The sequence below is a fragment of the Amblyomma mixtum genome, chromosome 6 (assembly GCF_055824585.1).
Source record: "Amblyomma mixtum isolate Tamu chromosome 6, ASM5582458v1, whole genome shotgun sequence".
Taxonomy (NCBI): Eukaryota; Metazoa; Arthropoda; class Arachnida; order Ixodida; family Ixodidae; genus Amblyomma; species Amblyomma mixtum.
The window spans coordinates 10,750,200-10,767,417 of NC_143017.1; the positions used below are offsets into that span (position 1 = coordinate 10,750,200).

Below are 17,218 nucleotides of genomic sequence, written 5' to 3' on the forward strand. Positions count from 1 at the left end.
CTGTACCGTGACGGAAGCCAAGCGTCTTGCTATCACCTTTGCTGTGCAAGAGTTCTGACCATATCCACATAGACATCACTTCAATATTGTTACAGACCATAACTCTTTGTGTTAGTTTGTTGGCCTCGCGATCCTTCAGGTCGACTTGCTCGCTGGGCCTTACACCTTCAGGAATTTGGCTTTACTCTGGCATATAAAAGAAGTCGCTGCCATGGTGATGCTGACTGTTTGTCCTGCTTCCCTCTACCAGATACTGCAAGTTGCAAAGAGGATTTCAATAACCCCCTTTCCACATAGTTTCTGAACTTGCGACTTTTCATCACCAACAGCACAACAATCCTAGTTTTCAACCATTGTTCGATCAAGCCCGTATGTGTTCATCTGTTACGCCATTTGTCATATTGGAAGGCGTGCTTTTTAAGATGAGCTACTCAGTTGGGGGTGCATGTCCAGTATTGGTCGTCCCTAGCTACGTTTCTGGTGTTGTCCTTCATGCCATGCACGACGATATTGCTTCCAGTCACCAAGGGTCTTCTCTTACATTTCACAGAATGTTTCAACGTCTTTACTGGCCTAGACTTTACAAGTCAACTAAGCAGTATTTTGCAGGTTGGCTGCAGTGGCAGCACTTTAAGCATTGCACTGCCTCTCCTGCCGGCTTCTTGCGACCAGTCAGACTGCCTCACTCTTCTTTTGAGAGGATTGGGGTTGACTTGCTTGATCTGCTTCCCAAGTCTACCACGGGCATATGCTGGATTATTGTGTGCTTTGACTACTTGACTCGATTTAGAAGACAGCTGGTCTCGTGTCCACCAAACATCCCATCCTTTTTACTGCGCTCAGTCATTCTTCTCCACAGCGCTTCTTGAGTCGTAATCAGCGACATGGGTGCCAGTTCACTGCTGACATCATGGAAGAGCTACTACGGTGCTGTCATTGTGACTGTCGTCATTCGACACCCTACCGTCGCCAAATGAATGGCCTGACTGAGCGCATCAGCCACACTCTCACAAACAGGTTGTCCATGAATGCAGCCGCCAGGCTCCCCTTTTTTCTTCTTTACACCGGTATCCCATGCACCTTTCTGGACACAATTCTTCCCTTTTCTCAACATCCAGATTCATCTGTTTTGTAGACCCTTTGCCATGCAGAGGAAGTGCCAAGACTAGTTTGCCTAAGAACAGTCAGGACACAAGTTCGCACCAAGGGCTGTTAGGTCAGTGGACACATTGCAGTTATGCACGAGCCAGGTCACTACATTTGGCTCTGGACTCCACTGTATCGATGGGGTCTCTATCAGAAATTCCTTTTGAAGTACTGTGACCCTTTTGTTGTTCTCGGTTGCCTCATTGCTGTCAACTTCATAATTGTCACAGTTACCACAGGTATTTTCCGCTCCCGCAGAACCAAGGTCGTTCACATAACCCGCCTAAACTGCTGCCATCACAACGCTGTCTAACTTGCTCAAGTACGAGCTTCGACTCACCCGGGCGAAATGTTAAGCCATGCTGCAGTGTAGTGAGATGATGATGAACACTATGGGCGCAAGACTGAGCTTTGGGGCCCGCTGCTGACCGTTTCGAGACGTTCCCGATCCCCGTTATGGCCTTGCATATAAACCCATTCCCGTCCTCACAGCTTGATATGAATATATATAGTTTAGCAACATTTGCCTTTGCTGGCACATAGAGAACCATGGCACCAAAAAGAAATGGTTTCAGCGTTGCATGAAATTGTGGTTATGCCACTGTTGCATTTTTTTTCTTTCATTTTCTCTCAGTAACTTCAAAATGTTGCAGTAGAATTCAGAGTTCACCATGCTGCTCAGGAAGAACACTTGGTGAGAATCACATGGTCCAGCTTGCAAACATTGACGTTGGCACTAACTGTACAGACACTGGTAACATGATTAACTTTGCCCAAAACTGAACTTTCAATTTGCTATGCTGAAAAAAATGGTGACTTGTTTTTCTCTTGCCAACAGGAGGTACCGCTACATCAGCTACAGCCAGCTTGCACACTGGCTTTGGGGACGCCTGGGCAGACATCACAGGAAGGTCCTCCCTGCTTGTGCTGTGCATCAAATAAGAGAGAGGTTTCCATCTGAAGGTTACACTGGTTTCCAGTATGCACAAGGGTTGCAGACGTTTGTAAAGTAATGTTTGTGAAGTTACGGTCATATCTTGTTACACATAATTGCGCTTTTAAAAAAGACTTGGCCAACATCGGGACGACACAAATACTGTTACGCAATGTCGTCCCTGTGTTGTCCCAAGTCTTTTTCAAAAGCACAATCATTATGATCATGTTAACTACCAACTAGCCCAATTTGAAACCCTCTTAATGCCTTGTTAACGTTGACACCCTGCAATAAGGATGCAATTTTCAAGGACTGATCTCTACCCATTCCATTCTGCCTTGCAGTATTGAAAAACACTGCCTAGACTGTTGACAGCTTATTTAGGAACCAAAAGGAAAAACAGATGCATTTTGTCTTTGGGCTTCTGTGACCATGCTCATTGGATATAATGTGCAGTTTTGATTTTGATTCGTTATTATAGACCACTCACATTGTAAACAGTTTTTCTGGGAACAAAAGTGTCGATATTAACCACACATAGCTGTATTATGCAATTCAACAAGTGCTGAAGAGGGTAATGTACCGTTAGGACTAGCGACTTCCATCCATCCATTTCTGTAGCTGTGCTGTCCATTTGTATCCATCCATTTCTGAAGAATATTTCTATAAAGTTTCATCTGCATCTACGTTGTTATCTTTATCTTATTTTTTTCGATGTGCTGATGTTGCATACAAGGCATAGGTCGGGACAGAATGATTGCATTTTTGCACTCTGTCCCAACCTATGCTTTTGACAGATGGAGAGTACCCTTTTTTTTTGGCTGAGTGTGTGACTGACAGTTCAACCTCTGCCATGCTTCATGGTAGACATCGTGCAATCGTAGCACTTGCAGATGTGGACAAAGACAGGACATGCAAACAGCAGTGCACTTGTGCGTGCCCTCTCTGTGTCCTCGTCTGCAAGTGCTGTGATTCCAAGATGTCAGATAAAAACCAACTAGCATGGCAACACGCCCTGCATAAATTCATGGTTCAGGATGGACATATAATTAACCAATAAATAATATTGAAAGTAATGGGCCTTTCCTTCAACACTGATTTGGTAATATTATGGAATACACACCTGTATTAGACAGTGGTGTAGCGGTGCTGGCATCACCAGTGGCGCTGATGAAGATGAAGCTTGGAGTGTGACCTGGCTCGTGCAGAAAACACATTCAGCAACCGGCCTGGCCAGCAGTGTCGGCCGCCCACTCCGCTGGCTCACCAGCCCTCCTTCAATAAATGTGGATCACCTTCCACATCCGTTGACTGGGACGACAGCGTCAACACAGACAACGCCGCACCCACCAGTCCTACGCTCCTGCCCGTCCTACTCTCCGCTTGGCCTTGCAGCTGCAAGCCTGCTGTTCGCACCCAGCTTTCGGCAGCTTCTTCTCGCCACCATGTGCACCCCTCCCACCGTATCTGGACGGCTCCACCAGCTGTATTAGTGCTCCTTCCTTCCCTGGCTGCCCGGCCTGCCTAGCTTCTATGCCAGGGATCCTGTCTTGTGGCTGGCGCTGCTGTACCCGCACTTTCACGTCAACCAAGTGTCCAGCCAGCTTTGCTATCAGCACACCAGCCGCGAACTCCTGCCCAGTGTCCTGGCAAGACTTCAGTTGCCACCTCCTGGTCCAAACATTTATGCCGACTTCAAGAAGGGCCTGACGGCATACTTTGGCTTGGAGCTCCTGCCGCCTTGGTGCACTCCTGTTCCGGACTCAGAAGCTGCACCGCCACACGACTCACCACCCATGGCCGAATTCCATAACCGAGCTGCTTCGGTTTTTCCCTCCGCCACCTCCTACATCGGAGCGCCACCCAACACCTGTTTCTTCACCGTCACAACCACCTAATGAGCCCACACCCATGGTTCGGCAAGTGCGATGCATGCAAGCGTCGGTCTCTTGCCAACAGTCTCAGCCGGCTGCCTCCTCCTGGACCGCCGTTCTTGCCAGGTCTGCTCCACAGACCGCTTCAAGCACCTCCTCTACCAATGCCTCTAGGGAAGCCCCACGCTCAGTGCACAACCTCGTAGTCCCCAACTCTACAGTTTCATCCCACACCTCCAAATACCTGGGCGCTAGTCATGCCTTTGGCAGGCACCATCGCCTAGACTATGCCAGGGGTGCTGTGTTCACTTCAGTTGTCCCAACCACTAGTGTTGCAAATTTCAATACACCCGCTCCTGCGCCGCCCCCTTCTGAACTTGACACCCAGCATGCCTTCGCCCTTGGACCCACATCCGCCTTTCCTGCGCTTGGACACCCCAGCGGGAGCAGTTGCACAGTTCCGCACTCTAGCCTTCTGCATGCCCAGAGGCTTCCACATGCCCAGAGGCTTCCACATCATTATCCGTGCTCTGTCTCATCACACGTGCTCTGTGCCACCATCCAGCTCAACGCTGCCACTTTCACCTGCACCTTTCGCGCTCGACAGTGTCTACTTTCAGCCTCCGAGCATCTGCTGCCACTCAGACTCTTCGGTTTTCAGCAGTGATTCTTTGTCACCACCCAGTGCACCATTTTCTTCATGAGCAGTGCGTCCTTCACCCCTGCCTACGGGGACACCCCCATTCTGATTTCGTCCTACTGCCCCGTGGCCATTGCTTGGCCACTGCCCTTGTCCGCCCTCCTGAGGCCTGAACGCAATGCCGGCGTCCCCACCTGGATCCCCAACTTTTGCCTCTCCCTGGACATTTTGTGCTCTACTATTTCCAGGACCGCCATGAGCTGCGTACATAACTATCTTCGTTTTTTTCCCTTATCGCGCACCGTGCTATGGGGGGGAGCACCTGTAGCAGTACTGGTATCGCCAGTGGCGATGATGAAGTTGAAGCTTGGAGCGCAACCTGGCACTTGATGTCCGGTTGACCCAAGTTCAAGGAAAGTCAATTCAACCCATCTGTTCTGCATCGTCACTCCTCATGCGTGCAGCTAGTGTGGCAATATCCGGTTGACCGCACTTCAAGCTGTCAACGCACTCTGCTGCAGACATGGGACAAAAGCCACGCACTGTGACGCAGATCTGCCTCGCCGCAAGCACGTGCACAACAGGATGCGACCTAATGTCTCCGTCCCTGGAGGGAGTTTGACCTTTCCCGTAATCCTCCGCTATCCGGCGCCCCCTTATCCCGATGGGTAGCAAGTGCGACTCGCCCCCTACTCTGCAATTGTGCGGAGGGCACAAGAGAAAGAACGTAATGGGCATTCAACTAACGCGAACTGGATGCGGCAAACAATGTACAGCACCGCTAACTTCACTCTGGCTCGCGCAGAAAACACATTCAGCAACCGGCCTGGCCAGCAGCGTCAACCACCCGCTCCGCCGGCGCACCAGCCGTGGCCTCGTTCAATAAATGCGGATCACATTCCTCAGTGGTGCTCACTCCATGCTGTTGGCAAACCTAGATCTTCGGGCTGCCACGAGTTCATCCTTAGATGGCCTCGGGAAAGAGTGACTCATGGGGGGTGGAGCAGTCGAAAGGTTTGCCGCAAAAGCTTCCTTGAAGGATGACCACTCTTCACAGCAGCGGATTGTCTCCTTCAGAAGCAGGCCAACATAATCTGGAAAACAATAGGCGTGCATATAATATGAGCATTATCATTGCAAACATTTGTGACTATAACCAGTCATAGAACAGAGCATACTAAAGAGGTATAGCAAGTACGCCTTTGTTGATGACCATACACACCTATAGCTTTAGTTTCCATGGAAATATCCACAATAGAACTTGCAGACGAAATTGAATATTTTGATAGCTGGGTTGAATATGCCACCAAAATGCTGGTGAAACCTATTTTCTAAACACAAAAATTGAGAGGTGCTGGTGCACATGTGAAAGATTGTAGTAAAATTCTAATATAGATATGTACCGCACATAGTAGCATGGCCAATGGCTATTTTCACGGTTGGCGTCATTGGGGTTGTCTGGTCTTAGGTTACATCCACCTGCAATATTGCATTGCGCTGACACACCCATGTGGCTTAGAGTGGTCGTGCCCAGATGTAATGGATATCCTGAGGCACACTGTGCTTATTCACATCAGTTTCACATTGCTTTGGAGCGTGTAGACTGATAAAGGAAACAAAATAATTTGTTGCCGATATTACAAGTTATACTCAAGTTATTTCTGATTTTCTTTTTCATAGCCCAAATTGTGTTTTGTATCCCTCAGATCTCTGACCTTAAAGAGATTACAACACATTGTTTTTGTAATGCTCAATAAACTACTCACCATATGTAGGCTCTGCTTTCACAGGACAAGCAACGGCTGTGCCTTTCCTTGCTTTTGGGTGCTTTATTTTCCATCGGGACAGTCCTTCAGCTGTGGTGGCCTGTCCATTGCTAGCATTCTCATTAAAATGCAGTATTGCCAGTTGTGTTCTGAAAAACCAGACAAGCAATTCAAGCAGCTCATCATGTATAAATTTTCGCCTGATCTCATTCACTATTTACCTTGCACGCATGCCATCAGGTGAGAAGCATACAGACTTCGGTGCGAAGCCTATGAGTACGCTGTGGAAGGCCTCCAAGCTGAAGGTGTGTGTGCAAGGGGCCAGTTGCCTGATGTCTTTGAGGAGACGAGGTGACTTCACAACTTCTACAAACTTCTTGTGTGCAGTTGTCCCTGCGTTGAGAAAGCAATTTCCCAGAAAAGCCTTCTCCAAATGGCATTAAGGAGTACTGTGATATGTTTTTAAAATCGTGAGTAAGCAACTCTTATATTCACTGACAACAACAAACAGTTTCTTGGGAAAGGTTGGCAACTAGCTGGATACCAGCAGCTTGGCTCTTTGACAAAGCTTTGCAATTTCAACATGTCGCAAGCCATGCTTCATCACAAGGACGTGATTCCAACTTGGAAAGCAAATAAATATGCAGGAAGTAAATTCAGGGTTCTGCAGAATGCATATCTTGCTTTCAAATAGTTACATTACTCACCAGGAACTAGCCATTGCCTCTCTCCAAGGTCTTCATGCGCACAATGTGTGTAGAGCCCTGGGTGTCCCGTGTGCATATTTGCAGCATGCCGCTCCATGCTCTTCCACATGTCGGTTAGGAGCTCGACGTTGCCACCGTTGAGGGCTGCACACCAATATAGGTGATTGCTGGCTGGCTGGATCCACAGTTCTAGCCGACTACATCCAGCTCTTTTTGCATGCGCAGCCAGCTTCTTCTTGATGCCTGGAAAGGAGGTGTAATAGTTTATTAATGAGAATTAAGCCTTCATAATATGCTAATCTGGCTTTTGAGCTTGCACCCCGAAACGCCCGCTTTCTCTCCCCTCACCTGCAGAACGCGGGGAATCTGGTTTCGAACCACAGTGCCTATCTGCAATGTCTGCAGGCATGATGGGCCCTACCCTCGTCATCATTCACATCAAAAACAGCCAGAAAGAAAAGCGAACAGATAAAACCTTCCCCCATTTTTGTGCCGCTTACATTTCAGCAACTTTTCCCACTGCTTCACTATTTGTTACAATTTTGCTGTCCGGCCCCTTGTATTAAGTCTGCATGATCCAGTGAAGTTGTCTAAAATTTCACCGCATTCTGCACATCATTGAGGAAGCAGTCTTATCTGTGAAGTGTGGTAATGAGCATCAGATATTTTCATTCAGTGCTACCTTTTGAAATGTGCCAACAGTCAAAGTAGTGCTGGATGGTGGGCTCCTGTGTCCGCATGTACTTGGTGACTTGGGCATGCCGGTCAGTTGTCACCGACTTCACCTTGAGCCCCCGCTCCTTCACCATTTTGAGGCTCTTCACAAATGCATGCTTTTCCATGGAGGTGCTCGATTTGACATCTGCACACTTGTGAGAAAAAAAAGCTAAGTTACATCACAAAGCCACTTTATTAAAAAGCTCTAACCTACCTCCCCAACTTGCACTTGCTCGAAGTGAAGAATTTTGTTGAGCTGGGCGACATGTACAGAGTAAGTCAAAAATTTTGCCGAAAACCCTGGGGAATCGCAGCGTCCATCGCCAGCCAGGTCCACAGTGCAGCCCTCCAACTGCTGAAACAGCTCTTCCTGTTGCTGTTGCCAGATCTGGTACAACAGAGGTGCAGCTTTTAAACACCATATCAAACGCAGAACACTAATGCACTGCCCGTTTGCTTCTGTCTTTAACAGGTGCCATGAAACGATTTTGAGAACTTTTTTTCAGAACCTCTTTTCGGATTAAAAATTATTGCTGCGTCTTATGGAAATTCAAGATCCTATGAGGTCAGTCTAGCTGTCATCAGAAAATCATTTCATGGACCTTTTATGTATGTGGGCCCCGAGATATTGGTTTAGTAATTCTTCGTTTGACAATGCACAACCTTTCTCCTACCTTGTTGATTGCAGGAAGTAGGTAGCCTCGCTGGTAGTTATAAAATGTTCGTGGCGTGAACACCTGCACGTTTGCGTACTTGAACATTCGGAGCACTGAGGTGGGGCTGGTGCCAGCAAACAACATAGCTGCTGACATCAGCACATTGCCTGCTGCTTTGCCGTTTATCATGGGTTGGCTTGTCCATGTTAGGGTGTGGTTGTTTGCACAAAGTGTCTGTATTTCAAGCCAGGTGCCGGACACACGACTCGCACTTTTGCAAGCGGCAAAGCACTTGCGGCACACTTGAAATAGTTCGGATAGACAACTTTCAAATATTATGAATTTTCTTTCATCCTGAGGGGGGACTTCTTCAGTGCTGGAGTCAAGTCTGAAACAATATAAAGTGAGTTTTAACGGTTAAATTGTCATGTCTTATGCTGCTGGGATAACTGGAGGCTAGAATTTAACAGGAATAAAGAGCAGTAAATGTAACGGCAGCCCACACTGACACTATGTCTTGAGTGTTCTAGTGCACATTTTTGCATGCTGTGCATTTTTTTGCTTGTAAGTAATTTCAGATTTGCAAAGCTCCAAGATTTTTTGTCTCATTGATGCTGCATGAGCAGCTCCTTGTGCCACTGAATATTGTAAAAACATTTCGATGGATCAAGATCTGCTTTATGAATATTCATACAGTGTGAGGTTGGCCAGCTGCTGAGAGGACATGTGCATCACCGCAATGCAATTGTGTGAGTGCAGACAATATGATACTCATGCCTGCCCCTACCCAAGAAAGGGGAGGACATCATTATGGTGCTCTTCCATCGCCTAAATGACTGATCTGATTTTTAGTCATGCCGCCATAATGAAATGACATGCAATGCACATGCTAAAGGGGTGCACATAAAGTCGTAATTATTACCCAAGGAAGGTCTCGTTAAGTGATGGGAAAAACTGCGAGCTCTGCCGAGTGTTATCCTCTTCTTCACAGTCTGAGGCATCAGATTGTATTGGGCTGGATGAGTGTCGTGGAGCGAATGGGATGGGAGACGGTGCTCGACCATCAGTTGGTAGTGAGGAGACTGTTTGGGAGGGAGAACGTGGCAGAGGAGAAGAAAGGGGTGGTCCTGTGTAGGCTGGAGCAGCACTTGTAGTGGTGCCAGCTTCGCAGTATGTGCCGGTGGACTGACAGGCATCTGTCTGCACATGCATATCCTTTCTCAGGGAAATGTGGAGGTTCACCTGTGTATCTGAAAAATAATGAAGAAAATGAAACTCATGCTGTGCCAGTGCTCTTTGTTTATGCAATGTTGATATCGCATAGTCATGGACACCTCATTAAGAGCTACTACCAAACAATATCAGCTACACAATCACTACCTGCGTGTAAAATACGTGATAGTCTTCTTTGGAGGAACAAACAGTGATTTATACACACCTCAGCACTTCCCCAGATTGGAACTGACACAACATGAATGCCTCCTCCAGAATTTCTCTAGCATTCAGTGATACCACTGGATAATTAACCAAGTGGTGCACCTTAATTCCCTTTCCCCCTTCCTAAGACCCGGCAAAATTATTGCAACACAATTTATTCTTGTGGAATGTGGGAAGAAAACGAACACACCGCTTCTGCGAGGAAAATCTTACATTGTGTTTGCACATCAACGCCGTCGGTCTGGCAGGCAACAGTGCAGGTATTCCTTGATGTTTGTGTGGAGCTGTCAACCATTCGAGGCGAAATTTGCGCCTCTTCTGCTGCCATGACAACTTCCATATCCTGCGGTTCAGTGTGTCCTAAAAAAAATAAAGCTGTTAGCAACCGAAAGAAATGACAATAAACTAACACAACTGATAATTTTCATCACGCGTACTTACCTCGGACGTTCTCCGCTTTTTTGGCGGTGCGTCGGGACAGAGGTTTTGCGTCGGTACGGCACCTCGCTTGAGGCGAGCGCTCTTCATGTCCATACCGAGGCTTCGGAGGACGTCCAGGTTCGTTTCATAGTCGCCCGGTAGAAAGTGCTCGGAGCACACGAACCCGGTCTGACTGACCATACCCTTTGGACCATCGCGGCTAATTGCTCGAAGCCACGCGGCTCTTCGCTGCGGGTCATCGGGCAGCTTGTGGAATCTAACATTTACACTCCGGTAAGTCGTGCGACACTGTCTCACAACGCACACGGTTGGCATGGCGTGCACCCAAACGCGGAGAACACGGTGAAAACCACAGCGTAGCGCTGCCACAACAAAGAAAGAGCGGCGTGCTGTTGCGAGCTACCGGAGGTCCGGGTTGAATCGCATTGTCGGGTTACTATAGTTCATGTAAACGCCGGAAGTCGGGTCGGACTGGACTCGACCTCTCAACTCCACCCAAGGGGTGGGTTGAAAAGCAGCCCCTTCCGTAAATAACGCATGAACATTCACACACAGGTTTCCGAAAGCATTTTTTTTTGCAGGGGAGGACCGAAGCGGGAGCCAGTTTACTAGGTGCGCACCTCGCAGGACGGGTCATGAGAGTTGACTCATTCGTATCTAGCTCATATAAATGGAGAGGCGTCGAGTTTAGCTGACCTTGCTTTACTCGATTTCTTGACTGAATCTGGCGTTGTTGGGTTCTTGTAAACGAAAAGACCCCACGCAGGACGGAGAAGCGAAACCGAAACCGATCTCAGGCCAATGACCTATTGACGATCACGTGCTGTATCTTACTGAGTACAATTGCGTGTGCAAATAATTGCCACGCCTTTTTTTACTTTCTAACTTTAATACAAACCTATTATTTTGGTATAATTGAAACTGAGATGAATCTAAGTTTCTAAGCGTCTTAAAATGACGTAGTTGAATAGTGCTTATTTCTGCCGATGGCGCCGCATGGTCGTTTTATGAGGTCGAAAAGGCAACTATTTCCAACGGGCTTTATTAAATGCAGACTCAATATTGCGCCGAAATATTTCGGAATTGGCATCTCCAATGTTTATTGAAGCAATGAAAATTACAACCGGGCAGCTTCATTTTCTTTTCACAACCCCTTTAAATGGCAGACATGCCTCTGCTACTTGGACGACGTTGTCATCTTCTCCAAGAATTTTCCGTCTCATCTTTTCCGCCTCGAGAGTGTTCTTCGCTGTCTCAGTGGTGCTGGCCTGCAGCTGAACTTGAAAAAGTGTCGTTTTGGCGCCCGTCAGCTGACTATTCTAGGCCACGTCGTCTCCAAGGATGGTGTACTTCCGGACCCTGCCAAGCTCCGCGCAGTTACTGATTTCCCGAAGCCCGCGTCCATGAAAGAACTGAGAAGCTTTGCTGGACTTTGCTCCTACTTTCGCCGGTTCATCAAGAATTTTGCTGTTGTTATCGCCCCGCTGACGCAACTTCTCGCTGGCAGCCACGACTTGTCGGCTTGGTCCCCTGCATGCGACGAAGCTTTTGCAACGCTGCGGCAGCTTCTCACTTCTCCTCCGATCTTGCGCCATTTCGACCCTTCCGCGCCTACAGAACTCCACACGGACGCCAGCGGCATTGGTCTCGGTGCCGTTCTAGCCCAGCGAAAACCTGGTTTCAATGAGTACGTCGTTGCTTACGCCAGCCGTACACTCACAAAAGCAGAGACTAAATATTCTGTCACAGAAAAAGAATGTTTGGCGATTATTTGGGCGATCACAAAATTTCGTCCTTACTTATATGGACGCCCGTTCGATGTTATTACCGATCACCATGCCCTTTGCTGGCTGTCTTCAGTCAAAGATCCATCTGGCCGCCTCGCTCGTTGGGCTCTGCGTTTACAAGATTACGACATTCGGGTCATTTATCGTTCCGGTCGCAAACACTCCGATGCCGACGCTCTCTCGCGCTCCCCTCTGACCTCTGATCCTGACCCGCCATCTATTTCCGGCCTCGCACCTTCTCTTGACAACGTTGATATGGCTTCTGAGCAGCGCAAGGATCCTTGGATCACTTCTCTTCTGGATTTCTTAGCCAACCGCTCAGCACACCTCCCTTCTAGAGCACTCCGTCGTCAGGCTCATCACTTTGTCGTGCGTGACCAGCTGCTGTATCGTCGGAACTACCTCCCCGATGGTCGCAAATGGCTGCTCGTGATTCCAAGGCATCTCCGCTCCGCCATTTGTGCCAGTTATCATGACGACCCGCAATGCGCTCATGCCGGTCTGCTGAAAACTTTTACCCGCCTGCGCCTTCGGTATTATTGGCGGGTCATGTACCGTTTTGTCCGCCAATACGTACGCTCTTGCCTGGAATGCCAGCGTCGCAAGAACCCCCCACCGCACTCACCTGCTCCTCTGCAACCTTTACCGTGTCCTGCCCGGCCATTCGACCGTGTTGGAATTGACCTCTATGGCCCTCTTCCCATCACTGCCGCCGGGCACCGCTGGATCATCGCCGCCATTGATCATCTCACGCGCTATGCCGAAACTGCCCCGTTGCCAGCTGCGACTGCCTCTGACGTAGCCGGTTTCATACTTAAGCACATCATTCTTCGTCACGGTGCGCCTCAGGAATTGCTCAGCGACCGGGGTCGCGTCTTCTTGTCCGGCGTCGTGGAAGCCCTCCTTCGGGAGTGTCATATCGTTCACCGCACGACGTCTTCGTACCATCCGCAGACGAACGGCATGACCGAGCTCTTTAACCGGACCCTCGGCGACATGATGGCCAAGTACACTTCTGCCGATCACTCAGACTGGGACCGCATTCTACCTTTCGTTACATACACCTACAACTCTGCAACGCAAGCCACTACTGGTTTTTCCCCGTATTTTCTTCTGTACGGACGCGAACCTTCCTCCATCATGGACACCGTACTTTCTTACCGCCCCGATTCATCCGAATTTACAACCGTTTCTCAGGCCGCTGCGCATGCCGAAGAATGCCGCCAACTCGCCCGTTCTTTTACTTCACACGACCAGCACCGTCAGAAAAGCTCCCGCGCCGCTTCTCCCGGTCTGCCGCCGCCCTATCTTCCTGAATCCTTGGTTTGGCTTTGGGTGCCCTCCTCCAACCCAGGACAGTCTACAAAACTGCTGAGCAAATACCAGGGCCCCTATCGCGTTGTTCAGCAGACATCGCCAGTTAACTATCTCGTGCAGCCCATCTCGCCTTCGTCTGACCATCGCCGCCGCGGCCGTGAAATTGTGCACTTAGACCGCCTGAAGCCTTACTACGACCCAGCTATCGTCTCGTGCCCTTACGCCGCCAGGATGGCGCCTTTTCATCCCGGGGGTATTGTAAGAAAGAGAGTTGCGGTTTGCTGCCCCAGCGGCTAGCGCCGACGAAGGAGACGAAGAAGATAGAAGACGAAGCTGACGAAGCTCGGGTGCGCGCTTGCGAACGCCGGCCTGCTGAGAAGCACTGCTGGGACAAGGACTGTGGCCGTCCACACTACCTGTGCGAGTCCCCACATTACAATTATAACACACTAAAACTCTCTGATGGTAACATTAGAACACATCAGACTATCTGAGAAAAACCAGGCCACAGAAACTACTACTTCTGTATTTTTAGAGTGGGGGCCATCGTTCTTTGTGCCGTTGGCGACATGGGTGCACGCTTCTTGGACTCCAGGGGTTGTCATGAGCATAGTATGGTGACTCCTAGACATTCTGAAATGTTGCACAGCCACTCCTCTGTGGAATTCGGCTTTCCATGGCTTAGGCCACTTCGAAGTTTGAGTAGAAGCTTTTGGCGGCCATATTTCAGGTGAGGGGACTCTTCGAGACTATCGTTTAAATAGAAGACCTCTTGTGATTGCGAACAGACGCCCCACAGAAATTGGTTGAACCGGAGTACCTCCAGCATGCAGCGCCGAATATATCCGTCATTTCTGTTGCTGCGGTGGAGTTCTCGGTACTTGGTAGGATAACCTCCGTGTAAATTTTGTACACACGGTGTTGTTTAGTACAAATTAGCGCTAGCAGCGACTTGTGCAGTTTGAAGGCAGGTCTGGTACTCATAATTGACAAGTCGTCTGTTCGGACCTATAAAACGGTCCTTTCAGCGTTTGTAGGCCTACAATGCAGCAGCGACGATGCAACTTCATGCTTTCCAACAACAGCTGAGGGACATTTGTTATGGCGGTGGAAATGTTGATTGATGCACTTGATTTGGGAGTTATAGATCAGTATTGTAGAGATGACGGTACATGAATACTTCTCGATGAGATTCATTCGTGTGACCATTTATATGCTCATTATGAGCATATAACAACTGAGAATAACGCACGGTGTACCATACGCTGTGTATTTCTAAATGAGGGTTCCATTTCGATGATTAAATCGAGAAACGAATCTAAATACGTCAAATTTACTTACAAAATTCTGCTTTCACCAAAATGATCAGTAGTAGGGGCATTCATATCACTGGTATCTGGCTATTAGGTACCAGGGCTGGAACCAGGAACGGGGAGGCACAAGGCCTCCTTTAAAATTCAGTTCCTAGCCCAAGGGGCACGCCAATAATTGACCAAACCAATGGCAAAACAGTAGACAGAATTGGCACAGAAACTGGTCCTTCATCAGTATTTGGCCAAAGCCCTACTTTTCAAGCATAGCCCGCTGTTTATGCTAAGAATTGGCCGATGTTCAGCATTATGACAGTCAACAATGCCCCCAAGGTCGCTGCCTACGCAGGGGTCAATACGCACGAATAGTGGCTTTTGAAGTTATTGGCTTATTCAGGTAGCCTGCTGGCATTTTCAACGTGAGAAACCATTGGTTTTCCCAACAGCACTAGTAGAGAATTATCGGATGCAATTAGAGGTCCTATCTACGTGTTTTATTACCGTGGACCTTTTGCTGTATAATGTGTAATTTGTTAAGACTCACGTAAAACTTAAACAAGACTGCAAGCAGTCTTTTAAAGCAATATATTTACACTTGGCAACAATTTAGTGATTCTAGCAGTCCTGATGGACCTATTTTACGGCAGCAGCTTTTCTTCTCAAGTTTGTTGCCGTTTTAATGATTCACCAGGTAATACACGATGCGCGGCCCCTGTGAGGCCCTCTTGGGTAAGCCACACTGAGGCAACCACTACAATATCTACGTCAGCCCCCTTAGATTAATAAGTGGCCAATCGCACACTGGGCTGGCCCCTGTTGATGATACTTGGGTTTCATATTGTTGTTGCTGGAAGAAGTAACTCAGTCTACTCTCCTGCATTATGTCCGCATCCGTTAGTTAAATAAAACTTGAGGGCAGATGCGGCATAAGTATTGTCTCCGTGTGAGTAAAGCCTCAAATGGAAATGGGGCTGCCCAAAATAAACTGCTAGTGCTCCCACATCAGCCTCAGCTGGGCTGGACAACATAAATGCCCTCGTGTTGGGCATAATTTGAAGGCAGGTGCAAAATACACCGATATCTATTCGGGAAAACCTCCTAAAACTTAATAAGGGCTGCCTACACAAAATCGCTGTAGGTCCCACTTTGGCTGGGACGGGGGTGCAAAAGTGCGTACCCACATGCTGTCTACATAGGCCTTCTCTGAGGAGTGAGGGATGATGCAACATAAATGCAGGCCTCTAGGCAGGAGAAGTACTGGCAAACCCAAATGGTGCTGCAGATGAAATGCCGCACTCAGTGCCACATTAGGCATAGCGAGGCTGTGCTCATATGCTATCATGAATATCCTATATGCTCTCATTTATGCGTTTTTCATCTTGCAAATTTCAATTATACATGCTTATCACCTTCTCTTCATGATGATTTGTATGAAACTTCGGAGTATTTTGCTCGATTACAAAATTTCTTAGCTTATGACTCTTGACTTAAGTAAATTGTAAAAAAAATACAAGAGCATACTTAGAAAGCCCTATTTCACCTTAGCAGGTTACGTTGAACTGCCTGCGACTTTCCAAACCATTACATTTAGAAAAACACACGTGCGCTGCTCTCAGTAGGCCGAACGCGAAGTCGGTGCAGGCAGCTGACACTGCACGCATGCCCTGGTATTTTTGGCAGCTTGGGCAGGGCTAGCATATAAAAAATGAAAAATTAATGTTTTATGGTCGGAACTGGGAGTTTAATGGTAGATATTGGTTTGGGCTGCCTAAAAACTCTCCAAATCGGCCCCAGCGGGAAAAATGTGGGGCAATCCCAGATTGGACTTGCCCCTACAGAACCCACAGCGGGCCCCATTGATGTATTGGAGAGGCTAACCGATGTTGCCTCCTCAATGCGGGCCTAATCACTCCAAAGCATGACCAACGGGGAAGCTGTTTAGGATGCATACGTCGATGTCATAGGGGACCAATCTGGATTTTTGTGGTCAGGCAAGCTGAGGCTCATGTCGAATCGCGTTGATCTGATTTTCTCATGACTGTGTTGTCTACTTCGACACCGTTTGTTTCCTTGCGCTCCAATTACTATGTGCACGTCAAAGTACTCTTTTTTTTTCGGACAAATTTATGCAATAACCCTCGATGAAATATTCTTTTCGCTCTACTTTCTTCAACATACGCGGCACCACATGGAGGTTCGAGATCCTACGTGACCTTGCAGACCTAGGTGTCCGTAGTAAGACGCTCAACAGCTTCAAATATTTCTTCTGTTATCGTTCATTTCATGGGCGCCTGGGTTTAACTCTTTCGAAGAGCATCGTCTATGAAAATGGGATACCGCACGCTGTAATTCAAGCAGTACATTTTTTGCCGAGTAAATGAATTCTGTGGCTAAAATAATTCCAAAGTTGATTATGTATTCTGTAGGTGTTGATGACTTTCAAATAGCCTCCGCATCCACAAACACAAGACCATGAGAGATAAATA

The 17,218-nt window shown here is 48.0% G+C and overlaps 2 protein-coding genes across 2 annotated transcripts; both read right to left on the bottom strand.

Annotated features, from left to right (window-relative positions):
* Positions 1-5,506: 5,506 nt before the first annotated feature.
* Positions 5,507-8,125, bottom strand: LOC149338207 (uncharacterized). The gene is made up of 6 exons (XM_089550715.1): positions 7,999-8,125; positions 7,750-7,936; positions 7,068-7,310; positions 6,582-6,753; positions 6,361-6,509; positions 5,507-5,688 (listed from the first exon to the last, which is right to left on the bottom strand). Exons 2-6 carry the CDS (start codon positions 7,907-7,909, stop codon positions 5,507-5,509), a joined length of 906 nt encoding a protein of 301 aa, XP_089406841.1. The 5' UTR covers positions 7,910-7,936; positions 7,999-8,125.
* Positions 8,126-9,215: 1,090 nt separating this feature from the next.
* On the bottom strand, positions 9,216-10,633 carry LOC149338208 (uncharacterized). The gene is made up of 3 exons (XM_089547551.1): positions 10,315-10,633; positions 10,091-10,237; positions 9,216-9,690 (listed from the first exon to the last, which is right to left on the bottom strand). The coding sequence occupies exons 1-3, from the start codon at positions 10,631-10,633 to the stop codon at positions 9,359-9,361; spliced, it is 798 nt and encodes a 265-aa protein (XP_089403677.1). The 3' UTR covers positions 9,216-9,358.
* Between the last annotated feature and the right edge of the window lie 6,585 nt (positions 10,634-17,218).